The following is a 26,271-nucleotide window of genomic DNA, read 5'->3' as shown; positions in this document are numbered from 1 at the left end:
CCTCCCTCCCTCCCTCCCTCCCTCGCTCCGTCTCTTTTCTTCCTCCCTCCTTCCTCCATTCTTAAACCCAGTCAGAGTCAAGAGTACTTATTACCCAAAGTAAACAAGGAGACTGAGGATAGCTAACAAATGTTATATAGTCAATAAAACCTCTACATGGAAGTGAACGTTCCTTACAATGGAATTTTGTTAGTTCTGGCAGACAACCTCTGTACTTTGAATGTTAACTGTTGTCAACTGTTCTTTTCATTGTGAGATGAAAAGGAGTGTAGGATGATTTGCAAGGAGAGACGACAGCGCTCCTTGATATAGCAAAGTAGAATGATATAATTATATGGACCTGGACTTTGTCTGTAGATTCTAGATGGAGCCTTTCCTTGGATAAAATTGTTAGGGTTTAGTCCTGATTGCATGTGTATTTAACATATGATTTTCTTTCTGAAATACAGGTCAGATCCCCATAGTGACTCAACAGAGTGTGCTGTGTGCCTGTTAGACTGGCTGGAGAGTAAATTACATACATCTGGTGGTATAGATGTTCTCTGTTAGGTTACCCTATGACGACAGCAGCCATTACACACACAAACACACACACACACACACACACACACACACACACACACACACACACACACACACACACACACACAAATGAATGCAGTGATTTTACTGTACGTTCACTCTACCAGACCAGATTCAGTCCCTGACTATGTTTCAGAGCGCGCTGGGAAATTAAACGTGGCATCTCAAAGTCTTTCTTCTCCCCTTGTCAAATAGCTCTCTCTCTCTCTCTCTCTCTCTCTCTCTCTCTCGTCTCGCTCTGTCTGTCTGTCTGTCTGTCTGTCTCTCTCTCTCTCTCTCTCTCTCTCTCTCTCTCTCTCTCTCTCTCTCTCTCTCTGTCTCTGTCTCTGTCTCTGTCTCTCAATTCAATTATTCAATTTAAGGGCTTTCTCTGTCTCTCTCTGTCTCTGTCTCTGTCTCTGTCTCTGTCTCTCTCTGTCTCTGTCTCTGTCTCTGTCTCTGTCTCTGTCTCTTCTCTCTCTCTCTCTCTCTCTCTCTCTCGCTCTCGCTCTCTCTCTCTCTCTCTCTCTCTCGCTCGCTCTCTCTCTCTCTCTCTCTCTCTCTCTCTCTCTCTCTCTCTCTCTCTCTCTCTCTCTCTCTCTCTCTCTTTTCTTCAAATAAATATAAATTATGTGCAGGGATGTAGTTTGAAGTAACATGGTTGACTCTTAGCAGAGTCTGCAGTGTGTAGAACTAAAGAAAAACCAGACTAGTAATTTCCATAGCCAGACCCATCCCCAGCTCTATCTGAAACTGGCAGACAGAAACAGATAAGATAACAATAGCCCATGCTGTCTGTCACAGCCCTCCTTCTCTCTGTCAGGTAATATTTACATGTTTGAAATGGACAGAGCTTCTACAGTAGTTTCTATTGTAGTCCCCTTGGCCCTGAACACTGCTTAGACTTATCCAGACCCTTCAGATCTGCAAACAGAAGAGTTAGGGCCAAGAGGAATGGGAAGGCAGCAAACTGGGGTGTAAAAGTGCTCCAGGTGGACTATGGTCTTTATCATGGACTCGGTGGTTGTGCACTTGAGCCAGGTGAAAGGTCAAATATCAGAGGTTGTGTCTCTTCACCTGTACTCTAGCCTCTGTCAGATCCGTCCTCAACGCCAGTTGTTCTCTGACGTAGACGTCAGGGTAATGTGTCTTCTGAAACACCTTCTCTAGTTCCTCCAGCTGGTAGGAGGTAAAGGTGGTACGGTTACGTCTCTTCTTTCCCTTGTTGCTGTCGGCCGCCTCGCTCCCCTTGTCCATGAGACTGGAGAGGTGGTCGGAGCTGGGGCCCTGACCTTTGACCCCTGACCCTGGTTCCTTCAGGTTCAGGTAGGAACCTTCCATCCCGGGGGAGTCGGTGTTGGGGGTGTGCTCAGATTCGGTTAGACCGCCGTTGTCTTTGGCTGTTGGGAGGGAGAGAGAAGAGAGTACAGTTCAGGGGATGTGTAAGGAACGGCAAGTCAGAATTAGTTTTAATTTGACCATACTCTTCTCCTGAGTTATATTTTAATAAAGACCGTTTCTGTTCATTGTGATTATGTCAACTTGTGACTGACAGCCCTAACTAACTAACTGACTAACTGGTCCACCTCCAAGCCCAGAGGGCTCTCTGCTCACCCTTAAGCAGTCTCCATATGGAGTGACGTACTTTACGCCCTCCACTCTTTCCCTGTAATGCTTTTGAAGGTTCAAAGGTCGCTCTACAGCGAGTTTAAAAAGAGATTCAGAGGAGAAATCTGCTTCTCTGTTTGACGGGTATGTCACAACAATACACTTTAACTGTGACCTGTGACACAACGCTCGCACATGCACACGCACACATACCCCTCCGCCTCACGTTACTCAATCCCCAATCACGCCATCTGAAACATGAACCATACAGAACCGGCCCAACCCCATGTATGGTGGGCCTTGTGTATCAAGGCAACCACGCTACCCACACACGTACACACGCACAGACACGCACGCACCACCTCTCAGACATAAACAATATTATGTCTTTCACTTTCAATTTCAATATCCTCCATTTTGTGTATTTTGTGACAGACTCTATTCCTGTTTTCTAAAATATGATGTTTTTGTTCCATTTTTAGGTAGCCCAGATGATGAATAAAGCAGAGCCTTCTCCTTCTCCTTTGATAAACAAACAGCTGTGTGGATAAATAAACTGAAGGGTTCTGGTTCTAGAATAAGCAGGGGGGTTCTAGAACTTGTGGTTCGAGGTTCTGGTAAAACAGTGTACTCTCTGTTCAGACTGACTCTCTGTTTGCATTTCCTGGCCATGGTTTGCTCTTATCCTGGGTAGTGTTCAGTAGGGCTTCAAGAGTTTTCAAACGTTTTCAAACTGCAAACTATACACTATCAGCTCAGGAGTCTGAAAGGAATATCAGTACGCCTTAGTGGGAAACGGTTATGTGTGTCAGAGTTGGTAAGATCACGGCATAGTTTAGCAGTGACAGAGACGGTTAGCTAGGCATATGCTACATGTATTGTTTGTTTTCCTGGATTAGCAGGCCTCTGGCTAACTACGGCTAACAGACTCTGGCTAAACCCACATTGAGATGTCAAAATGTCTTCCCTGTCTGCCATAACAACACCCATAACACCCCAGGGCCCGTCTCAGAGTAGGAGTGCTAATCTACAATCTGGTACCCTCCTGTCCATATCATTGTATTTATTTATTGGCGTCTATCCATAAGAGTCTCTGGACTTGTCTCAGGGCAAGTCTCTGGTAAACCCACCTTGAGATGTCAATAGTCATTCCTGTCTGCCATAACAACACCCCTGTCTGCCATAACAACACCCCTAAAAGCCAGCCCCTATCAAGTAAAGCCTTCTTCAGAGCTCCACCTGCTGGAGTTCATGACCTCGTATATTACTGAAACGGCCCCGCCCCATCTGTTGGTGGCTGAATCCCAAATCCCCACCTTCCCCCCCTCCGTTTGCTCTTGTTCATGCGTGCCTCTGCCATATGAATGGAGTGACTTTTGTGCCGTTTTAATATCAAGCAAAAGTTGCTGAAGTCGAGAACAAAATTCTTGATACTGCAAACAAAACATAAACCCAAAAGTATTGAGAGCAAAAATATATACATATATGTATTGCAAGGAAATAATTTTGAAATACGCGAACAAATGAATTGTAATGAATGCAAAAAAAAACACATTCTGTGAAACAGTTTTAATGATAACTCAGTTGTGATCAAACGCCTCCCTCTTTAACTGCATGTTTTTTTTTTGGGGGGGGGGGGGCAGTTGAAAGTTCTGCATCATCTATGACACCCTCTAAACCCTGCCTACATGGATTGAATTTATATAGCACCTTTCTACTTAATGATGTGCTTTTACATAGTAAGGGGGAAAGCTCACCTCATCCACCACATGGAACCCACTTGGGTGATGCACAGCAAACATTTTGTGCCAGAACACTCACCACCAGTGGAGGCTCCTCAGAGGAGGAAGGGGAGGACCATCCTCCTCAGTGAATTTCTATTTTTTTATTTATTGTAAAACATTTAAAAAGTTCTCCTTTTTAGATAAAACTATACTAAATATAATCACGTCACCAAATAACTGATTAAAACACACTATTTTGCAATGAAGGTCTACAGTAGCCTCAACAGCACTCTGTAGGGTGGCACCATGGTGTAGCCGGAGGACAGCTAGCTTCCATCCTCCTCTTGGTACATTGACTTCAATACAAAACCTAGGAGGCTCATGGTTCTCACCCCCTTCCATAGACTTACATAGTAATTATGACAACTTCCGGAGGTCGTCCTCCAGCCTATCAGAGCTCTCGCAGCATGAACTGACATGTTGTCCACCCAATCAAAGGATCAGAGAATGAATCTAGTACTGAAAGCATAAGCTACAGCTAGCTAGCACTGCAGTGTATAAAATGTGGTGAGTAGTTGACTCAAAGAGAGAAAGACAAAAGTTTAACAGTTTTGAACAAATTAATTGCTTCCAAAATGAAGGAGAAGCAAGAGAAATAGAGAGAGAGAAAGATTGTCATTTTTTTTCACTTTCAGTTTCACTTACTTAGCTATCAAATGCAGCTAGCTAGTTTAGCCTACTCAAACACCCTGCTCAAACAGAGGGATGCTATGTTAGCTAGCTGGCTATGACTATCCAACACAACACTGGAACTCTTCCAAGTCAAGGTAAGCTTTTGGTTTTACTAATTTATTGCCACCGGGGCCCGCCGGTCTAACTGTTTACTGACTATAAACGTTACTGCATGATTGTAGCGGGTTTACTAACGTGTTAGTTCTATTAGCTATGTTGACTAGGACGTTACTTTAGCTAATATGGGGACAACGATGTAGGCCAGGGGTGTCAAACGTCTGGCCCGCGGGCCGGATCAGGCCCGCAAACGGGTTTAATCCGGCCCGCGAGATGATTTTGTAAAGTATAAAAATGGCTGCAATTTTTCTATAAAATAAACTGCTGTTCCAATTGCGTCCACTGGATGGCGCAATAGCAATTGTGTTAAGCAAGCAAACTGTTTATACCGGGGCAGAGCAAGTAGGTCAAGTCTGTGTTTACTCACAGCCGAGACATCAGTGACGCTGCAGTGAAAGCTAGCTACCTCATTGCTAATGAAATCGCAGTGGTTTCAAAACCATTTAGTGAGGGTGAATTTGTAAAAGCATGCATGATGAAGGCAGCTGAGATTGTGTGCCCTGAAAAGCGTCAGGCTTTTGTAAATATCAGCCTGACAAGAAACACAGTTGCAGACAGGATTTCCGATCTTTCAGTGGATTTGGACAGCCAGTTGAAGCAAAAAGTAAAGTCATTTATTGCGTTTTCGGTTGCAATTGATGAAAGCACGGACATTACAGATGTTGCACAACTGGCCATTTTCATCCGCGGAGTTGATGACACATTGACCGTCACCGAGGAGTTCGTGGAGTTGGTGCCGATGACAGATACAACGACAGCAGCTGATATTTTTACCGCACTCGTCGGCGCGCTGGACAGGGTCGGAGTGGACTGGTCCCGCGCTGTCAGCCTGGCTACAGATGGTGCGCCCTCAATGATCAGGAAAAAATCAGGCGTTGTGACAAAGTTCAGAGAGAAAGTGCAATCTGCAAATGGAGGACGTGATTTTTTGACTTTTCACTGTATTTTGCACCAGGAGGCTTTGTGTTGCAAGTCATTAAAGATGGATAACGTCATGAAGGTGGTCATCCAAACTGTTAATTTCATCCGATCCAGAAGCCTGAATCACCGTCAGTTTGACAGCCTTCTCAGAGAGAAAGACCACATCTATGGCCTGCCAAACCACACTGAGGTAAGATGGTTAAGCCGAGGTGCTGAGGCGTTTCTTTGATTTACGAGAAGAAATTGAACAGTGTTAGAATTCCATTCCGCAGAATGGATGCAGGACCTTGCATTTATGGTGGATGTTACAGAGCACCTGAATAACTTGAACAAACAGCTGCAAGGGCGCAACAAAGTTGTCACGCAGTATTATGACAGCATACGTTCTTTCAAGTTGAAGCTGTCATTGTGGGAGACGCAACTTGCCGGTGGTGATGCAGCTCACTTCCCCTGTCTGAAAAATGTGTGCGCAACCCAACATGTGGCAGACATGAAGCGGTTCAAAGATAAAATAACGGGACTGTTACGGGAGTTTGAGCAACGCTTTCAGATTTTTGGTGAACTGGAGAAAGACTTGCTCGCCATTCACCGTGAATCCCTCTGATCTGCCCGTCAGCATCCAACTTGAAATAATAGACTTGCAGTGTGACTCGGATTTGAAGGGCAAATTTGCCGCAGCTGGCTTGGACACATTTAATCAGAATCTCTTGCCAGGTTACCCCAACTTGACAGCCCTCGCTGCAAAACTGTTGTGCATGTTTGGAACCACATATCTTTGTGAGCAAGTTTTCTCTGTAATGAGCATAAATAAAACAAAGCTGCGCTCAAGGCTCACGCACAAGCCCTTGAATCACATCCTGAAGTTGGCTGCCACTCAGGATGTGATGCCTGATATTGATGCGCTGGTGAAAGCTAAAAGATGCCAGGTATCAGGAGTCAAATAAACTATGCAACCCCACTTAAAGTGCTACATGAGACACCCTGATATAGTTCTGTGATCTGTGATATACTTCTGTGAATCACTGAGGCATTGTGTGTTTGTGTGTTCTTTGTCCTCAGAACTTTCAAATAACTTGAGGTGTTTTATGATTAATAGTGATGTTGTGCTTTTGGACACACTGTCCTCAGGCTCCAGCTTTATGTTTATATGTTTTTATGTTGATGTGCTATTGTTTTTAATTGATTTTATTTTATTTGTATATTTAACCTATTCTTGACTCTGTGGTTCTTGCACTTGTTTGGGGAACAGAATTTCATTCTTTTTATCTACATTTCTGCCTGAGAAATGACCCCCTGATATAGTTATGTGATCTGTGAAACAGTTCTGTTAATCACTGAGGCATTGTGTGTTTGTGTTCTTTTTCTTTAGAATTTTCAAATAAACTTGACGTGTTTTATGATTAATAGTGATGTTGTGCTTGTACTATTTTGGACACACTGTCCTCAGGCTCCAGCTTTATGTTGTATGTTGATCGTATTAAAACAAAGAAAACAATCTGAAGTTGTTGTTTTTAAGTTATATATACCATGATTTTTCCGGTCCGGCCCACTTGGGAATAGATTTTCCTCCATGTGGCCCCTGAGCTAAAATGAGTTTGACACCCCTGATGTAGGCTGTGTGTAGCGGTTATGATATGGTTTGGCTTGGAAAGGTTTTTTCGCCTGGTCACATACAGCTGATTTGTTGTGCATTGAAGTCCACAAGCGAAGGGAAGAGAAGGAATACAACGTGGCTGTTATGACAGTGAACTCTGTTTACGTGTGATCAGGGGTGTATTCATTCCGCCGGTTCTGTTGAAAAACGTTTCTTAAATGGAACGAAACGGGGGACAACATACCTGAGTTTGCAACTATTGGACTAATGATTACACCCTATGTCAGCTAGATGCAGGCAAGAGTGTGCAAGGCGGTACACATTTTTCTCTCAACCTGTGTGCACCTACGTTGTAAACTTTCATTCATAGGCTAGGTTGTAGCAACCTCATTTACATTTTTACATTTTAGTGGCCTGGATTCGAACCAGGATCTCTAGTGGCACAGCTAGCACTGCGATGTACAGTGCCTTAGACCAACCACTGCGCCACTCATGATGGGTATGGTACGGTGGAGAGGTGAGGCATGATCTATGTCGATTAGGAGTGAGTGGGATGATTAGGTGACCATGATGGAATGGGGCCAGGTTGGTAATTTAGCCAGGACACTGGGGTTAACACCCCTAGTCTTACATTACTTTCCAAGAATCAGGACATCCGTTTAACATCCCATAAGATGGCAACCTACACAGGGTAACATCGCCATCCCTGCCCTGCCCTGGAACAGCAACCTACACAGGGTAACATCGCCATCCCTGCCCTGCCCTGGAACAGCAACCTACACAGGGTAACATCGTCATCCCTGTCCTGCCCTGGAACAGCAACCTACACAGGGTAACATCGCCATCCCTGCCCTGCCCTGGAACAGCAACCTACACAGGGTAACATCGTCATCCCTGTCCTGCCCTGGAACAGCAACCTACACAGGGTAACATCGCCATCCCTGCCCTGCCCTGGAACAGCAACCTACACAGGGTAACGTCGCCATCCCTGCCCTGCCCTGGAACATTGGCATTGGCTCTTAAGACCAGTGCTCCCTACTGGCCATCCAGCGGCATCTGTTCTCCCATCCAGGACTGACTCTGCTTAGCTGCAGAGGCAAACCGTCGGTGGGATGCTTGGTGCTATGCTGCAGGAAAGGAATGTGTCAGAACTTGCAACTGCAAAAAAAAAAAAAGGCAGCTAAAGCAAAGGCCAGGGTAACATAACCAGAGATAGGGACAATAGCAGTAAAAGAGGGAGTTTGCGTTTGATAGAAATCGCATTATCTTCAAAAAAAATTAACATAAAAATTTTTTTTTGCAATAATTTACAATAAAATTGTTCTCGCATTTCAAAATGATTTCCCTGCAAGAATAAATTCTTTGCTCTCAATAATTTTGCTTTTAATATCATTATTTTTGTTTGCAATACTAAACATTTTGTTCTCAGTTCCAGAAGTTTTGCTTGATATTAATGTCACAGAAGTAACTCCATACTATGTGCACGTGTCCCAAAGTTGAGAGTGAAAATTATGGAGGCTTTAGGGGCTAATTAGACCCTCCGATATCCACTTTGACCGAGTAAACTACGCCGCCGGCTTCAGAGCGAAGTGATATCCCATAATGCACTAGTTTTTGAGATTGTACAATTTCACACAAAAGAATGGCGAGCCATGCCTAATTGTGATCCACCTGGGGGGCGCGTTCAGCAGGATGCAACGTTTTTAAACATTCAGAGAGAAAAACGCTATGTAGAACAAACATGCCTCTCAGACATGTAGAATAAGGAATCACATTGGTTATAATCAATGGTATTTCTATCTGCTACGTTCGACAACGTTTAACAACTGAACGCGGCCCTTTATTTATTAGTCAGATTTTGAGACCTGACAAATGTAACATATGAAATACCTCCCAAATTAAATGTTTAACTGTTACTGAGGTTTATATCATGTAAAAAAAAAAAAAAAGGGAATTTTCTCATTTGAATTTCATGCTCGTTTTATTATGTAAATGTTAAACAATGAATTGCGTCGTTTGAGTCACGAGTGTGTCCCGAAGTTGATGGGTTTATCGATCCCCTTGCCACTGTCTGGAAGTCACCCTCAGATTTCCGGAGCAAACAGGTGAAAACGAAGGGCCCTTCCGAGCCAGTTGGTAGGGGCGAGGGGCGGTTTGGGATTCACCAGGTGTCACGCTGTCCCAGTTTCTCGACTCAGGCACACATCTGTGACATCCTCAACCCCCGACCTGCTCCGTGTTCCCTGCTCCCTGCCTCTGGCCTCCTATATGATGTAATATGATGCCCCCCCCCCCCCTCTCTCTAGCCTAGGGCAGCACTGTTACTGGATGGTTGTGAAGTGGGAGCGGTCAGTTAAGGGTTCCTGTTTGGTACTGGCACTGAGCCAGCCTGCCGTTATGCCCTGGAGCAAGGCAGCCACATATCCCGCCTTGCCTGCATGAATTCTCAGAATAACGTAGGCCTCTACAGTACCTACAAAACCATCACAGTCTTTCCCTTCTCTCACCGACAACGTAATAATAGATATTGGATACAATTTCTATTCTAATCCCAAATCACAGTTGGAGTTTTCTTTAGTGTGTTCGTTCATTGCACTGCGTCAAGTCTTACCTGGTATAGGCTACAGGCTCTATTGATGACCGCAGCGGGGGTCAAGTGGTACGGGTAGATTTATCAGGAAGCACAGGTTGAACAGAGCAGTTCTCAAAGCTTCCCACGGAATCTGCATTCCTGTACGAACTAGTCGCTGGCATTGATCTCTCCTCAGTCCACAGAAACATCTGGGAGATGAACCTCCCTCCCTAACTCTCTACTGAACACTACTGAACCTGAACTCACAGACAGATATACAGACAGACAGATATACAGACAGACAGAGGGACAGACAGACAGACAGAGGGACAGACATACAGACAGAGGGACAGACATACAGACAGAGGGACAGACAGACAGAGGGATAGATAGATAGATAGATAGATAGATAGATAGATAGATAGATAGACAGACAGACAGACAGACAGACAGACAGACAGACAGACAGACAGACAGACAGACAGACAGACAGACAGACAGACAGACAGACAGACAGACAGACAGACAGACAGACAGACAGACAGACAGACAGACAGACGGACAGAGGGACAGAGGGACAGACAGGCTGACAGACCTGGTGCTGGTGACATCCCTGGGCTGGCTGAACTATATAGAGTTAAATAAATGTAAAGACTAAGCAAGAACAAACTGTGCATTGACACTTTAGAATGAAGCCAGAGTAGGGAAAGGGCTCATATCTCACATCTGTGGTACAGTGGCTTTTTAAAACAGCATCTCTCTCTTCACTCTCTCTTTTTTTTAAAGCCTCCCTTCCCCTCTTTAGTGTTTGGTCGTTCCCCAGGTAGCTAATTTATAGTGTTTCTTTTATTTGCCTTCAGTTGACCCTTCCCATCTCGTCCTTTAAAGCAATGAGGGCACCCTGCCGCTTTACAGCCAGTTAAATTACACTTTGATGTTTTCTCTCTGTTTCTGACTGGGATGAAACGTCGACCCCAGTAAATGTCTGACCTTCACTAAATCAAGGAGTCTGCTGCTTATCACAGATAAACCTTTAAAAAAAAAGGTGAACAATATTCTATGTGAACAGTAGTTTATTTGAACAATATTCTATGTGGGTATGCAGATGACTATTTGAATGAGAATTATTGAGACATCATTTCTGTCTATGCACAACATTTGGAGGCAATGCAATGGAATCTTGGCTACTCCTCCAGAGAAAAGTGCCATGGCTGTGTTCTCCAAAACAGCGTGGAGCAGACAGAGACACAAACAAACAGAGAGAGACACAGAGAGAGAGAGAGAGAGAGAGAGAGAGAGAGAGAGAGAGAGAGAGAGAGAGAGAGAGAGAGAGAGAGAGAGAGAGAGAGAGAGAGAGAGAGAGAGAGAGAGCGAGAGAGAGAGAGAGCTCAGCAGGTAGGAATACTGGGAATAGAAGAGTTGTTTGTGATGAGTCAGGAATACCAGGGATACTGTTTGTGGGTGAGTCAGGAATACTGGGAATACTGTTTGTGGGTGAGTCAGAAATACCAGGGATTCTGTTTGTGGGTGAGTCAGAAATACCGTGGATTCTGTTTGTGGGTGAGTCAGGAATACCGGAGATACTGTTTGTGGGTGAGTCAGGAATACCGGAGATACTGTTTGTGGGTGAGTCAGAAATACCGGAGATACTGTTTGTGGGTGAGGACTTGGAGAGCTACAGAGAGGGTGCGTCTCAGAGCTATGCGGAACTGTCCCTTACGGAAAAACAACATGAATTTCACGTGATCTTATGTGAAGTTAATGTGATAATGTGACAACATGAAACTACACGTGATAACATGTAAACGCAACATGTGATAACATGTAACTACACATGAGAAAGCATTTGAGCACTTGTGAAAACATGATCTCGTGAAGTAAATGTGACAACACGGGGATGCAAAATGTCAACGTGTGATACCATGAAACTACACGTGACAACATGCGAGAGTTACATTTTCACATATGAAAGTAGGAATTCGATTTTGAAATGTGAAAGTTTGTCACGTGAAAATGCAAATTCCACATGTGAATCTGCAAATGTAAGGGAAGTAATTAAATGGTATGGGGTTTTAAGGTATGTGGTACACTGTTCAGATAAAATAGTGCAATAATTCATGACAATATGATTACATTTGACATGATCACTTAATACAGATGTTCCTACAGTGCATTGGGAAAGTATTCAGACCCCTTTACTTTTTCCACATTTTGTTACTTTACAGCCTTATTCTAAAATGGATTAAATCGTTTTTTCCCCTCATCAATCAACACACAATACCCCATAATGACAAAGTAAAAACAGGGTTTTAGACAATTTTGCTAGTTTATATATTTAAAAATATATATATCACATTTACATAAGTATTCAGACCCTTTACTCAGTTTATATTATTTTTTTATTTCACCTTTATTTAACCAGGTAAGCCAGTTGAGAACAAGTTCTCATTTACAACTGCGACCTGGCCAAGATAAAGCAAAGCAGTGCGATAAAAACAACAACACAGAGTTACATATGGGGTAAAACAAAACATAAAGTCAAAAATACCACAGAAAATATATATACAGTGTGTGCGAATGTAGTAAGTTATGGAGGTAAGGCAATAAATAGGCCATAGTGCAAAATAGTTATAATTTCATATTAACACTGGAATGATAGATGTCCAAAAGATGATGTGCAAATAGAGATACTGGGGTGCAAATTAGCAAAATAAATAACAATATGGGGATGAGGTAGTTGGGTGGGCTAATTTCAGAATGGCTGTGTACAGGTGCAGTGATCGGTTAGCTGCTCTGACAACTGATGCTTAAAGTTAGTGAGGGAGATAAGAGTCTCCAGCTTCAGAGATTTTTGCAGTTCGTTCCAGTCATTGGCAGCAGAGAACTGGAAGGAATGGTGGCCAAAGGAGGTGTTGGCTTTGGGGATGACCAGTGAGTACTTTGTTGAAGCACCGTTGGCAGCGAATACAGCCTCGAGTCTTCTTGGGTATGACGCTACAAGCTTGGCACACCAGTATTTGGGGAGTTTCTCCCATTCTTCTCTGTAGATCCTCTCAAGCTCTGTCGCTGCACAGCTATTTTCAGGTCTCTCAAGAGATGTTCAAGTCCGGAGTCTGGCCGGGCCACTCTAGGACATTTAGAGACTTGTCCCGAAGCCACTCCTGCGTTGTTTTGGCTGTGTACTTAGGGTCGTTGTCCTGTTGGAAGGTGACCCTTCGCCCCAGTCTGTGATCCTGAGCACTCTGGAGCAGGTTTTCATCAAGGATCTCTCTGTACTTAGCTCTGTTCATCTTTCCCTTGATCCTGACTAGTCTCCCAGTCCCTGCCGCTGAAAAACATCCCCACAGCATGATGCTGCCACCATCACGCTTCACCGTAGAGATGGTGCCAGGTTTCCTCCAGACGTGACAATTGGCATTCAGGGCAAAGAGTTCAATCTTGGTTTCATCAGACCAGAGAATCTTTAGGTGCCTTTTGGCAAACTCCAAGTGGGCTGTCATGTGCCTTTTACTGAGGAGTGGCCACTCTACCATAAAGGCCTGATTGGCAGAGTGCTGCAGAGATGGTTGTCCTTCTGGAAGGTTCTCCCATCTCCACAGAGGAACTCTGGAACTCAGAGTGACCATCGGGTTCTTGGTCACCTCCCTGACCAAGGCCCTTCTCCCCCGATTGCTCAGTTTGTCCGGGCGGCCAGCTCTAGGAAGAGTATTGGTGGTTCCAAACTTCTTCCAATAAGAATGATGGAGGCCACTGTGTTCTTGGGGACCTTCAATGCTGCAGATATTTTTTAGTACCCTTCCCCAGATCTGTACCTCGACACAATCCTGTGTCGGAGCTCTACGGACAATTCCTTTGACCTCATGGCTTGGTTTTTGCTCTGACATGCATTGTTAACTGTGGGACCTTATATAGACAGGTGTGTGCCTTTCCAAATCATGTCCAATCAATTGAATTTACCACAGGTGGACTCCAATCAAGTTGTAGAAACATTTCAAGGATGGTCAATGGAAACAAGATGCACCTGAGCTAAATGTCGAGTCTCATAGCAAAGGGTCTGAATACTTATGTAAATAAGGTATTTCTGTTTTTAAATTTTGAAATAATTTGCTAACATTTCTGAAAACCTGTTTTTACTTTGTCATTATGGGGTATTGTGGGTAGATTGATGAGGATTTTATTTCTATCCATTTTAGAATAAGGCTGTAACGTAACACAATGTGGAAAAAAGTCAAAGGTTCTGAATATTTTCAGAACACACTGTATATCACCACACCTGGGATTTGAACTCACAACCTCTGGACGTGGGGTACGCTGACCTTTCTGCTGCGCCTCAAAGTCTGTAGCATTCTTGGAAGTCCCTTACACATTCATTACCTATAATGCATCTCTGCACTTAGCAAAAGAGTGCCATCTGCACTGCTATTCTCTCATCATTGATTTAGTTGACTTATTTCAGCAATTTGAGGGTTTTCTGTATAGTTGTCTAATGTTGATGGAGCATATTATTCTGTTTTAATGTTACTCCTGAATCACTATGATAAATATAATATTTCTTCTTGAGTGTATTATAAAAAGCTGAGATTTACTTTGAAGTCTAAAGCGTGGGAATACAGGTGAAATCAGTTGCTGACACAGACATGGTGACTTAGCAGGAAGATTGGAATGCTATGAACCAAGAGGTTGTGAGTTCAAATCCCAGGTGAGGACATTTATGTTTGCAGGGCATCATGTGAAAATTAGATTTCACATGTGAAAGGTTATGTGATCACATGTGAAATATCATCACATGTGAAGTGTACCAAAACCAAATGGTTTCACATGATTTCACATGTGAAATCATGTGTTTTCTCTGTAAGGGGTCTGACAGAAAATAATATTTTGATAGGATATCTGTGCATCAAATCAAATCAAATGTTATTGGTCACATACACATATTTAGCAGATGTTATTGTGGGTGTAGTGAAATGCTTGTGCTCCTAGCTCCAACAGTGCAGTAATACCTAACAAAACACATAAATCTAAAAAGTAAAAGAATGGAATCAAGAAATATAGAAATATTAGGACGAGCAATGTCGGAGTCCGGAGTATGAAATATATATATATATATACACCACCGGTCAAAAGTGTGGACACACCTACTCATTCAAGGGTTTTTCTTTATTTTTTACTATTTTCTACATTGTAGAATAATAGTGAAGACATCAAAACTATGAAATAACACATATAGAATCATGTAGTAACCAAAAAAGTGTTGAACAAATCACAATATGTTTTATATTTGAGATTCTTCAAATAGCCACCCTTTGCCTTGATGACAGCTTTGCACACTCTTGGAATTCTCTCAACCAGCTTCATGAGGTAGTCACCTGGAATGCATTTCAATTAACAGGTGTGGCTTGTTAAAAGTTTATTTGTGGAATGTATTTCCTTCTTAATGCGTTGGAGCCAATCAGTTGATTTGTGACAAGGTAGGGGGGTATACAGAAGATAGCCCTATTTGGTAAAAGACCATGTCCATATTATGGCAAGAACAGCTCAAATAAGCAAAGAGAAACGACAGTTCATCATTACTTTAAGACATGAAGGTCAGTCAATCCGGAAAATGTCAAGAACTTTGAAAGTTTCTTTAAGTGCAGTCGCAAAAACCATCAAGCGCTATGATGAAACTGGCTCTCATGAGGACCACCACAGGAATGGAAGACCCAGAGTTACCCCTGCTGCAGAGGATAAGTTCATTAGAGTTAACAGCCTCAGATTGCAGCCCAAATAAATGCTTCACAGAGTTCAAGTAACAGACACATCTCAACATCAACTGTTCAGAGGAGACTGCGTGAATCAGGCCTTCATGGTCAAATTGCTGCAAAGAAACCACCACTAAAGGACACCAATAAGAAGAAGAGACCTGCTTGGCCCAAGAAACACGAGCAATGGACATTAGACCAGTGGAACTTTGTCCTTTGGTCTGGAGTCCAAATTGGAGATTTTTGGTTCCAACTGCCGTGTCTTTGTGAGACGCGGTGTGGGTGAACGGATGATCTCCGCATGTGTGGTTCCCACCATGAAGCAGGAGGAGGAGGTGTTATGGTGTGGGGGTGCTTTGCTGGTGACACTGTCAGTGATTTATTTAGAATTCAAGGCACACTTAACCAGCATGGCTTCCACAGCATTCTGCAGCGATACGCCATTCCATCTGGTTCGCGCTTAGTGGGAATATAATTTGTTTTTCAACAGGACACCTCCAGACTGTGTAAGGGCTATTTGACCAATGAGAGTGATGGAATGCTGCATCAGATGACCTGGCTTCCACGATCAGCCGACCTCAACCCAATCGAGATGGTTTGGGATGAGTCGGACGGCAGAGTGAAGGAAAAGCCACCAACAAGTGCTCAGAATAGGTGGGAACTCCTTCGAGACTGTTGGAAAAGCATTCCAGGTGAAGCTGGTTGAGAGAATGCCAAGAGTGTGCAAAGCTGTCATCAAGGCAAAGGGTGGCTACTTTGAAGAATCTAAAATCTGAAATATATTTTGACTTGTTTAACACTTTTTTGGTTACTACATGATTCCATATGTGTTATTTCATAGTTTTGATGTCTTCACTATTATTCTACAATGTAGAAAATAGTAAATATAAAGAAAAACCCTTGAATGAGTAGGTGTGTCCAAACTTTTGACTGGTACTGTATATATAAATATGTGATGGGATGTATAGACATTATGGACAGTATATGGATGGAATATGTAGTATATCTGAAGAATACGTGGATAGAATAGCATACGTACAGCAATAGTTGAATAGGATGGACTTAACTAGAATACAGTATATACAGTGGGGAAAAAAAGTATTTAGTCAGCCACCAATTGTGCAAGTTCTCCCACTTAAAAAGATGAGAGAGGCCTGTCATTTTCATCATAGGTACACGTCAACTATGACAGACAAAATGTGGAAAAGAATTCCAGAAAATCACATTGTAGGATTTTTTATGAATTTATTTGCAAATTATGGTGGAAAATAAGTATTTGGTCAATAACAAAAGTTTCTCAATACTTTGTTATATACCCTTTGTTGGCAATGACACAGGTCAAACGTTTTCTGTAAGTCTTCACAAGGTTTTCACACACTGTTGCTGGTATTTTGGCCCATTCCTCCATGCAGATCTCCTCTAGAGCAGTGATGTTTTGGGGCTGTCGCTGGGCAACACGGACTTTCAACTCCCTCCAAAGATTTTCTATGGGGTTGAGATCTGGAGACTGGCTAGGCCACTCCAGGACCTTGAAATGCTTCTTACGAAGCCACTCCTTCGTTGCCCGGGCGGTGTGTTTGGGATCATTGTCATGCTGAAAGACCCAGCCACGTTTCATCTTCAATGCCCTTGCTGATGGAAGGAGGTTTTCACTCAAAATCTCACGATACATGGCCCCATTCATTCTTTCCTTTACACGGATCAGTCGTCCTGGTCCCTTTGCAGAAAAACAGCCCCAAAGCATGATGTTTCCACCCCCATGCTTCACAGTAGGTATGGTGTTCTTTGGATGCAACTCAGTATTCTTTGTCCTCCAAACACGACGAGTTGAGTTTTTACCAAAAAGTTCTATTTTGGTTTCATCTGACCATATGACATTCTCCCAATCCTCTTCTGGATCATCAAAATGCACTCTAGCAAACTTCAGACGGGCCTGGACATGTACTGGCTTAAGCAGGGGGACACGTCTGGCACTGCAGGATTTGAGTCCCTGGCGGCGTAGTGTGTTACTGATGGTAGGCTTTGTTACTTTGGTCCCAGCTCTCTGCAGGTCATTCACTAGGTCCCCCCGTGTGGTTCTGGGATTTTTGCTCACCGTTCTTGTGATCATTTTGACCCCACGGGGTGAGATCTTGCGTGGAGCCCCAGATCGAGGGAGATTATCAGTGGTCTTGTATGTCTTCCATTTCCTAATAATTGCTCCCACAGTTGATTTCTTCAAACCAAGCTGCTTACCTATTGCAGATTCAGTCTTCCCAGCCTGGTGCAGGTCTACAATTTTGTTTCTGGTGTCCTTTGACAGCTCTTTGGTCTTGGCCATAGTGGAGTTTGGAGTGTGACTGTTTGAGGTTGTGGACAGGTGTCTTTTATACTGATAACAAGTTCAAACAGGTGCCATTAATACAGATAACGAGTGGAGGACAGAGGAGCTTCTTAAAGAAGAAGTTACAGGTCTGTGAGAGCCAGAAATCTTGCTTGTTTGTAGGTGACCAAATACTTATTTTCCACCATAATTTGCAAATAAATTCATTAAAAATCCTACAATGTGATTTTCTGGATTTTTTTTCCTCAATTTGTCTGTCATAGTTGACGTGTACCTATGATGAAAATGACAGGCCTCTCTCATCTTTTCAAGTGGGAGAACTTGCACAATTGGTGGCTGACTAAATACTTTTTTTCCCCACTGTACATATGAAGTGGGTAAAACAGCATGTTAACATTATTGAAGTGACCAGTGTTCCATTATTAAAGTGACCAGTGTTCCATGACTACGTACATGTGCATTTATCATAAACACTGTACGTAGTTTGTTTCCATTGGACATAATATTAGCACAAAAATGTTCCCATGCAGACAGTTACTCCGTCTCGCAGTACTATCCACCCAATGTGTTAGCTATCACCACATAAATACCCAGCGATATCACTTCCTGGTTCGTCCAACACATACTCAAAGTGTCCTACTCTGCCAGGAGGCCGTCACAGCACACCCAGGATATGTTACATTCTTTCACTTTATGCTGAGAAACATATCTCCTCTCTATGACAACATCGATGGAATCCCCTCCAAGTCACAGTCGTGCAGTATGTAGGAGTGAATCTAATGGAAGGTAACATTTCATCTGACGATGAAAATACCCGTCTGTGGTGAATCCTATCATCTTGTAACGTTTTAAAATTAGATAAATAAGATTTGTCAAAATGTTACATCTAAAACACCACTTCAAGTCATTTTTCATAATCTGTTTTATTACTAAATAACTGGTCTCTTGGTCAGGACATTGTCTTAGTCCCTACACACAGGGCATTGTGCTAGGTGTACCATCAGCAGCACTGGGGCTCCAGGCCTCAGCATCATTCAGTAATAATGTCTAGTGTCGTCTTTTCCCACAGCTGCTGCCAGACTACACTATGTGAAGTGAGAGTCGTGTCATGTCACGTCATTATGATGAGGAGTCATGTCACGTCATTATGATGAGGAGTCATGTCACGTCATTATGATGAGGAGTCATGTCATGTCACGTCATTATGATGAGGAGTCATGTCATGTCATTATGATGAGGAGTCATGTCATGTCACGTCATTATGATGAGGAGTCATGTCATGTCATTATGATGAGGAGTCATGTCACGTCATTATGATGAGGAGTCATGTCATGTCACGTCATTATGATGAGGAGTCATGTCATGTCATTATGATGAGGAGTCATGTCATGTCACGTCATTATGATGAGGAGTCATGTCATGTCATTATGATGAGGAGTCATGTCACGTCATTATGATGAGGAGTCATGTCATGTCACGTCATTAAGATGAGGAGTCATGTCATGTCATTATGATGAGGAGTCATGTCATGTCATTATGATGAGGAGTCATGTCATGTCATTATGATGAGGAGTCATGTCATGTCATTATGATGAAGAGTCATGTCATGTCATTATGATGAGGAGTCATGTCATGTCATTATGATGAGGAGTCATGTCATGTCATTATGATGAGGAGTCATGTCATGTCATTATGATGAGGAGTCATGTCATGTCATTATGATGAGGAGTCATGTCATGTCATTATGATGAGGAGTCATGTCATGTCATTATGATGAGGAGTCATGTCATGTCATTATGATGAGGAGTCAGCTCTCTGTTATCCAGACGTTCCACTTAGGCCTAGGTTGATCTCAGATGCAGTGTTCACAACTAGCTAACTGACTTGTTATTGGAAGAAAAAAAATTGAGGATGAATAATGTCAATAATGTTGAGACAAAATAGAGGACATGACATCTGAGTATTTCTTCTCCTTTCTCCGGACACAGCTGAAAACTACAACATTATCCCATATCAAAGCACTCAAAGAACCTCAGAGGCCCATGATGCAAGAAGATATGTATGTAAACATTCACCTTACTCACATGTGTGCCTGCCAGTGCCTACGTGAAGTCCCCCAAGACACACACACTCACACACCGTTCTCCCTAATCACTCAAAACGGCGCTCCAAAACCTGATACCCATTTCTGACGTTTGGTTTATTTACTTGGGGCATTGGTGAAACGGGGTTACGTACACCAGTCCCACTCTGTCATCTCGGGGCCCATCTGACAGACTCTGTGGCTTTTGGAGGGCCGTGTTGGGGAGTCTCAATAATAACTATAGGAGTCAGTTATAGTCTCCATCCCAAATGGCACCCTATTCCCTATATAGTACACTACATAGGGGCTCTGGTCAAAAGTAGTGCACTATATAGGGAATAGGGTGCTATTTGGGATGCATCCATACACATCTGGCTTGTATTAATGGGGTAGCTAGCTCTCCTGTAGTGCTGTGTGTGGCTTGGTATGGCCTGGCCTACATTCCTGCAGACTCCTACCCTATAAGCACTCCATCAGTTCCACTGGTGGTTTGCTCTCAGTCATTGTTGTCTGTGGTCAGGTAGAGGTTTCTATAGGTTGAGGCTCCCAGTCCCAAAGGTACAGACCATAGAGTAGAGGTTTTCATCTATAGCTCCTATAACGTCCCCTGGCCCTGTTGTCCCATGCATTGCCTGAGGCACTAGCCTGTAGCATGTATACGACCAAGCCTAAGGCACTATCGGCTGAGACACGGGTTTGTAGTGTTATGCCTCGATCACACCTACAAGCGTCATTGCGTTTTTGGCACACCAGAAGTGGTTCTATTTTCCAATGGAACACTGCGTTTGCAGTGCGTTCTGTGTGGTTGGATTTATCAAACGTATGCATCAAATTGTATAGACGGCTTGACAGAAATGGTAGCAGAAGGTGAATGTTGAACTTTTGTTGCACACATATCCAGATGATGCTTACCATTTTGCGCAATCACACTGTGGGTGTAAACGAGCCTCGATAATGATGATTATGCCTGGTAAAGACGAGCAATATAGTTGATTTGTTATGGTCAGTGCCGAAGGAGAGATACATCGTTGTAAATATTCTGAAATATGTGAAAAGAGCAAAGCCAATGAACAGTATTAAAGACTTGTTAAGTCAGAAACTGGAGTAGTAAAGGTAAATTAAATGGAGTACAGTCGTTGATGTTTAGCAACTGTGGGAAAGGGGTTAGGGTTAGTTCGCATAAGCATGATGACTGTGTGTTTATACTGCCTGTGTTCCAAGATACGGGTGAACATAACATGCAAACATGCACAGCGGGAATATACTGCACCTTCACTGCCAAACATTCATGGTGTGTGTGTGTGTGTGTGTGTGTGTGTGTGTGTGTGTGTGTGTGTGCGTGTGTGCGTGTGTGCATGTGTTCGTGCGTGCGTGCGTTTGTGCGTGTGTGTGTGCGTGTGTGTGTGGGTGGGTGGATGCATACATGCGTGTGTGCTTGTGTGTGATATTTTTTGTGTCTAGGTGGACATTGGTAATATATGAGCATAGCAGACATGTCATGATGAACAATAAGACATGCCCATTGTCCCCAAACAATAGAAAAGTGCACCATACCGTTTCCATGTAATTAATAATACAGTTGTGCTGGTGTTGATAGATATGATACAACGAGGTTGTGCAATATCTCCCCCGGTGAGTAGCCTACCAAGACCCCACACATGATAACACAAGCATGTTGATGCCTGAGGCTTTGGCTAACCTCCCAACACTATCCTCCCCGAAGCTATCTATCTATCTATCTGGCTGCAACATTTTATAGAATAACATTGCAGAGCTCTCCTCGGGGAGACATATTGTATTTAACGGGTCGCAGTTTAAATGGCTCGCTCTGTCATTGGACTTTGCCAGATGTTTTCGTTCGATGGAGAGGCGCTCTATCCCTGGCTCTCACCTTGAGAAAAACACACTATACACTGTATGATAACGATTTCACCCGATATAAAAGGCCTGACTCCCATTGTTTGCGGTCACGGGAATTAAAACAGTTTACTTTTCGCTTTATGGGGGGTGTATATTGGCATGGGTGTGTGTAGGCAGTTACGGTAGAAGCTCGTTATAATACAATCTGATACTGTACTGCACTTCTACTGTCCTCAGTTTTAGTTTTTAATACCCTAAATCATGTTGACGCTTGTCATTTGGAAATCACGCTTTTATGAGTTATTGAAATTTGGTTGGAAATGAAATGCAAATTAAACCAAGTGATGATGATGATGATGATGATGATGATTATTATTATTATTATTATTATTATTATTATTGTTATTGTTATGCACTCTTTCAATTGGTAACGCCCTATAGCGCGCGCAGCAGTTATTGTCTTTACGATTTAGCCCAGTTAACTTTTTATTTTAAGATTATTAAGATTAAAATAAAGTTAAATTATGAGACAATAAATAAGTATTCCCATGTAGATAGATCCACTAATAATAATAATGTGGTGCTATAGTGACATTATTATTAGGATATTATCATTGTTGTTTTTTGTTTCTGTTTCTGTTTTTGGTGTACGTTTTAAAGGCTTTCATTTTCATTATTTATTTATTTTTAAGTCAGTTTCAATCAAGGTTCAATGAACGGGTTGTTCTTTCTCTTTAAAACCTTCCTGCCTTGTAAAAGACACAACAACTCTGGAAAAATAGAACCATAGTGCATTGGATCAGCAACACAAACTGTGTCATTACATCTCTATAACAGTTGCTTTGAAGTAGTTTAAATATGCACGTCATTCTCTGGAACAAATATATAAAATATGTATCTCTTTATTCTCTTTCTTTAGGCTCTGTTTAAACACAAAACCAAATTATTTTAGTATTTTAGTTGCTTTCATATATATATATATATATATATATATATGTGTGTGTTTTTTACTTTATTAATACTGAAGTGCATCAATCCAGGCAATGGTAGACCTATATTGCCTTCACAACTCTTTGCGGTTTCGAATATGATTCACGTCTCTTGCCAACGTCATTACGCTGTGCTGTTATGCTAATTTACATTATCACAACCAACCTTCTAAATTGATATGAACTTGGAAAACAGTCTGACATGAAAGAGCGTCACGTTGCTAAGTCTCTTGTGGTTTACAATGCCGTGCGCGAAAAGAGTTAGGCCTTCAAGTTTAGGCTATAGTTCATTTCAATCATTAGGCTATAGGATTTTGGCCTGATGGTTTTTGGCCTAAACGCAAGTGCCGAGAAATTCCCAAATTATTTAAATCATAATTAAAATCTATGTCATTATAAAACACGATATAGATATTTCATTTTCTATGCTTCAGGTTTATAAATGTTTGTTTCGTTTATACCTTATTTATGTTACTGGAGCAATATGATTTTTCGATATTCGGAACCATCCACGTCAGTTTAGTATACCCGCCAGGTTGCCCGTTTGTTTCTATTGTATCATTAGATCTTCTAAAGGCAATAGTTTAGATGGCAGGCCATGATTTAGAAATGTATGCCTAACCAAAACCATAATGTTTGCATTTTCGTGTATGATTGTTCAAATTATACTTTACACTTTGATACCGATCATTTTGCCTCAACGTACGGTGTGTGTGTGTGTGTGTGTGTGTGTGTGTGTGTGTACACGCGTTTTATTATACTTGTGAGTACCAGAAGTCCTCACAAGAATAGTAAACCAACTAAAATTCAGAGAAGTAAGGACTTTTTACCAGTCTTCACTTGTAAAAAGGCTATTTTAGGCTTAGCGGTTAGGTTTAGGGTTAGAATTATGGTTAGGGATAGGGTTAGGGTTTGGAGGTTAGGTTTACGGTTAGGAGTTAGGTTTAGGTTTAGGGGTTAAGGTTCAGGTTCAGGTTAGGATTAGGGTAAGGGGTTAAGGTTAGGGTAAAAATTAGGTTAAGGGTTAGGGTCAGGTTTAGGGTTAGGTTTAGGGTTAGGGGTTAGGAAAAATAGGATTTTGAATGGGAATCAATTGTTGGTTCCCGAAAATTCCTCACAAGTACAGTAAGACATAGCTGTGTGTGTGTGTGTGTGTGTGTGTGTGTGTGTGTGTGTGTGTGTGTGTGTGTGTGTGTGTGTGTGTGTGTGTGTGTGTGTGTGTGTGTGCGTGCGTGCATGTGTGGAGGCTGCGTTACTTGCTCCCTACAGATGCCTATTCCTTTGGTGAGAAATCGTGCAATAAATCATCGAACAGCATAGTTTCAATTTATTGCTTAATCTCATATTTCGGGGACTGACCTGAGTTTCTATGATATCCCTATAGCTCATTTACAATGTTAAAATGATCAATATCAGTCTAATTAGCTCCCTTTACTTGTGTTGAACAAAAGTGATAGTCTAAAATAAGTTGGATAAGAGGAGTTATTAACCAGTCAGATATAGTGTAATGGTAAGAGGAGTTATTAACCCAGTCGGATATAGTGTAGTGGTAAGAGGAGTTATTAACCAGTCAGATATAGTGTAATGGTAAGAGGAGTTATTAACCCAGTCAGATATAGTGTAGTGGTAAGAGGAGTTATTAACCAGTCAGATATAGTGTAATGGTAAGAGGAGTTATTAACCCAGTCAGATATAGTGTAGTGGTAAGAGGAGTTATTAACCAGTCAGATATAGTGTAGTGGTAAGAGGAGTTATTAACCCAGTCAGATATAGTGTAGTGGTAAGAGGAGTTATTAACCAGTCAGATATAGTGTAGTGGTAAGAGGAGTTATTAACCCAGTCAGATATAGTGTAATGGTAAGATGAGTTATTAACCCAGTCAGATATAGTGTAATGGTAAGAGGAGTTATGTATGAGGTTTGCTGGTGTGTTAAGAAAGTATACTGTAAACATTCAAACATAAACTATTAGGCTTCGTTGGCAAGCTGTTGAGGTCAACTGATCAAAATATCAAACACAGGCTAAAAAATCAAACAGAATAGGCATACCTATGCCAGAATGAAATCGTTCAGCATTATTTGTCATTATTGTATTGAGTTCACCAACAACGTGGCTTCATAAAATATATATGGTCATGCAGTTTCTAACAGACAAACGATAGCATGCGTCTTCCCGTTAGAAGGATGCTTTAAGGGATTTTAAATGCTGGGTTCGCTTAACTAACTCCAGTTGCACTCTGGCCTCATAAAATCTGCACATTTTTTACTGTTATCATCCTCCTTGCCCACACGGTTCCTGGTTGTTAGTTCAGTAACCTAGCTATTTCCATTTTGTCTGTTTGGGATGCTGATTGACAGACGATGGCCTAGCCGCCGAAACGTTTATTTTGTTCTTGTTGCTTCTGAAATGAAATAAAATAACTTTGAAACTCTTTTAATTGAGTGGACCCTGTACAAATCTGAATCGGATGTTTTTGGTCAAGGCACCAGTTCTGAGCGCGTTTGTTTCAAGAACCTTTGGATGCTGATTGTTCCCCACGCGAACGGCGCTCTGTAAAGGTTTGGAACTCACCGTAGCAGGGGGTGAGCGCGCCGTTGTGTCCTCCGCTTTGCTGGTGGAGTTTTTCGCCTTCCGGGGGTGTTTTGCAGGTCGGTCGTTGCATGAAGAGGTGGTATTTGTTGAAGTTGTTGCCCTCCTCTGTGCCGCCATCCAGTGACTGGCACTCCTGTTGGAAAGGACTCCGAGACTTCTCCCCGTAACCCTGTTGCCCTTTAGGTAGGAACGTTGGGCTGTATTTGGTTTCACTCGTTTGGAATATTCTGAAGGGATTCGATGGTTGGTCATCCCTACCGTGTGGCGAAGGCGTGTTATAATATGAATCCATGGATGTCATATCACAATATGAAACGCACGTATCTGCGTTCATTCCTAAAACCAAAAAAACGTTTGAATCGAAAAATTCCAAACCGTTTGTTTCTTCGTTCTCCTTTTCCCCTTGCAGCAAGACCCCTTCTCTCAAGCACTGGCTAACACACACGCATACACACACACTCTCTCACACACACTGCCGCATCTGGGGTTGGTTATAAAACGAATTAGATGTTTTCCAGAGACTTCCAGCAGACTGAACAAATGAATGCTAAGAAAGCCCCCTGAAGGTTTACCGGGGTAAGGAACCAAAATGCCGTTGCTTTACAGACGATGCCACTGGTCCCACTAAAGTCCTCTGCGCACGACACTAGTGAAAGCCAGAACTAGCACAGCACTGTTGTTATCCAGACAACAGAGATGGAGATGGAAGATGGGAGGTCAAGCAAGAGAGGGACATTTTTTTCTTGTTTTTTGGTAAACACGAGGGAGACACAACACATGACATTAATTTGATTAGGAGTTAATATAACTGCTTTGATAAATGCACATTGTTGTGTGCACACGAGAGATAATTG

General features: G+C 42.4%; 1 protein-coding gene across 1 annotated transcript; it reads right to left on the bottom strand.

The window, feature by feature from the left end:
- Positions 1-1,617: 1,617 nt before the first annotated feature.
- On the bottom strand, positions 1,618-25,751 carry LOC311121633 (homeobox protein aristaless-like 4; the record flags this gene model as incomplete). Its single annotated transcript, XM_084196096.1, has 2 exons — positions 1,618-1,961; positions 25,397-25,751. The coding sequence occupies 2 exons, from the start codon at positions 25,749-25,751 to the stop codon at positions 1,618-1,620; spliced, it is 699 nt and encodes a 232-aa protein (XP_084052222.1).
- Positions 25,752-26,271: the final 520 nt, after the last annotated feature.

This window comes from Coregonus lavaretus (genome assembly GCF_964263955.1).
Source record: "Coregonus lavaretus genome assembly, contig: HAP1_SCAFFOLD_5744, whole genome shotgun sequence".
Taxonomy (NCBI): domain Eukaryota; kingdom Metazoa; phylum Chordata; class Actinopteri; order Salmoniformes; family Salmonidae; genus Coregonus; species Coregonus lavaretus.
This window is presented reverse-complemented; position numbering and strand designations above follow the sequence as displayed.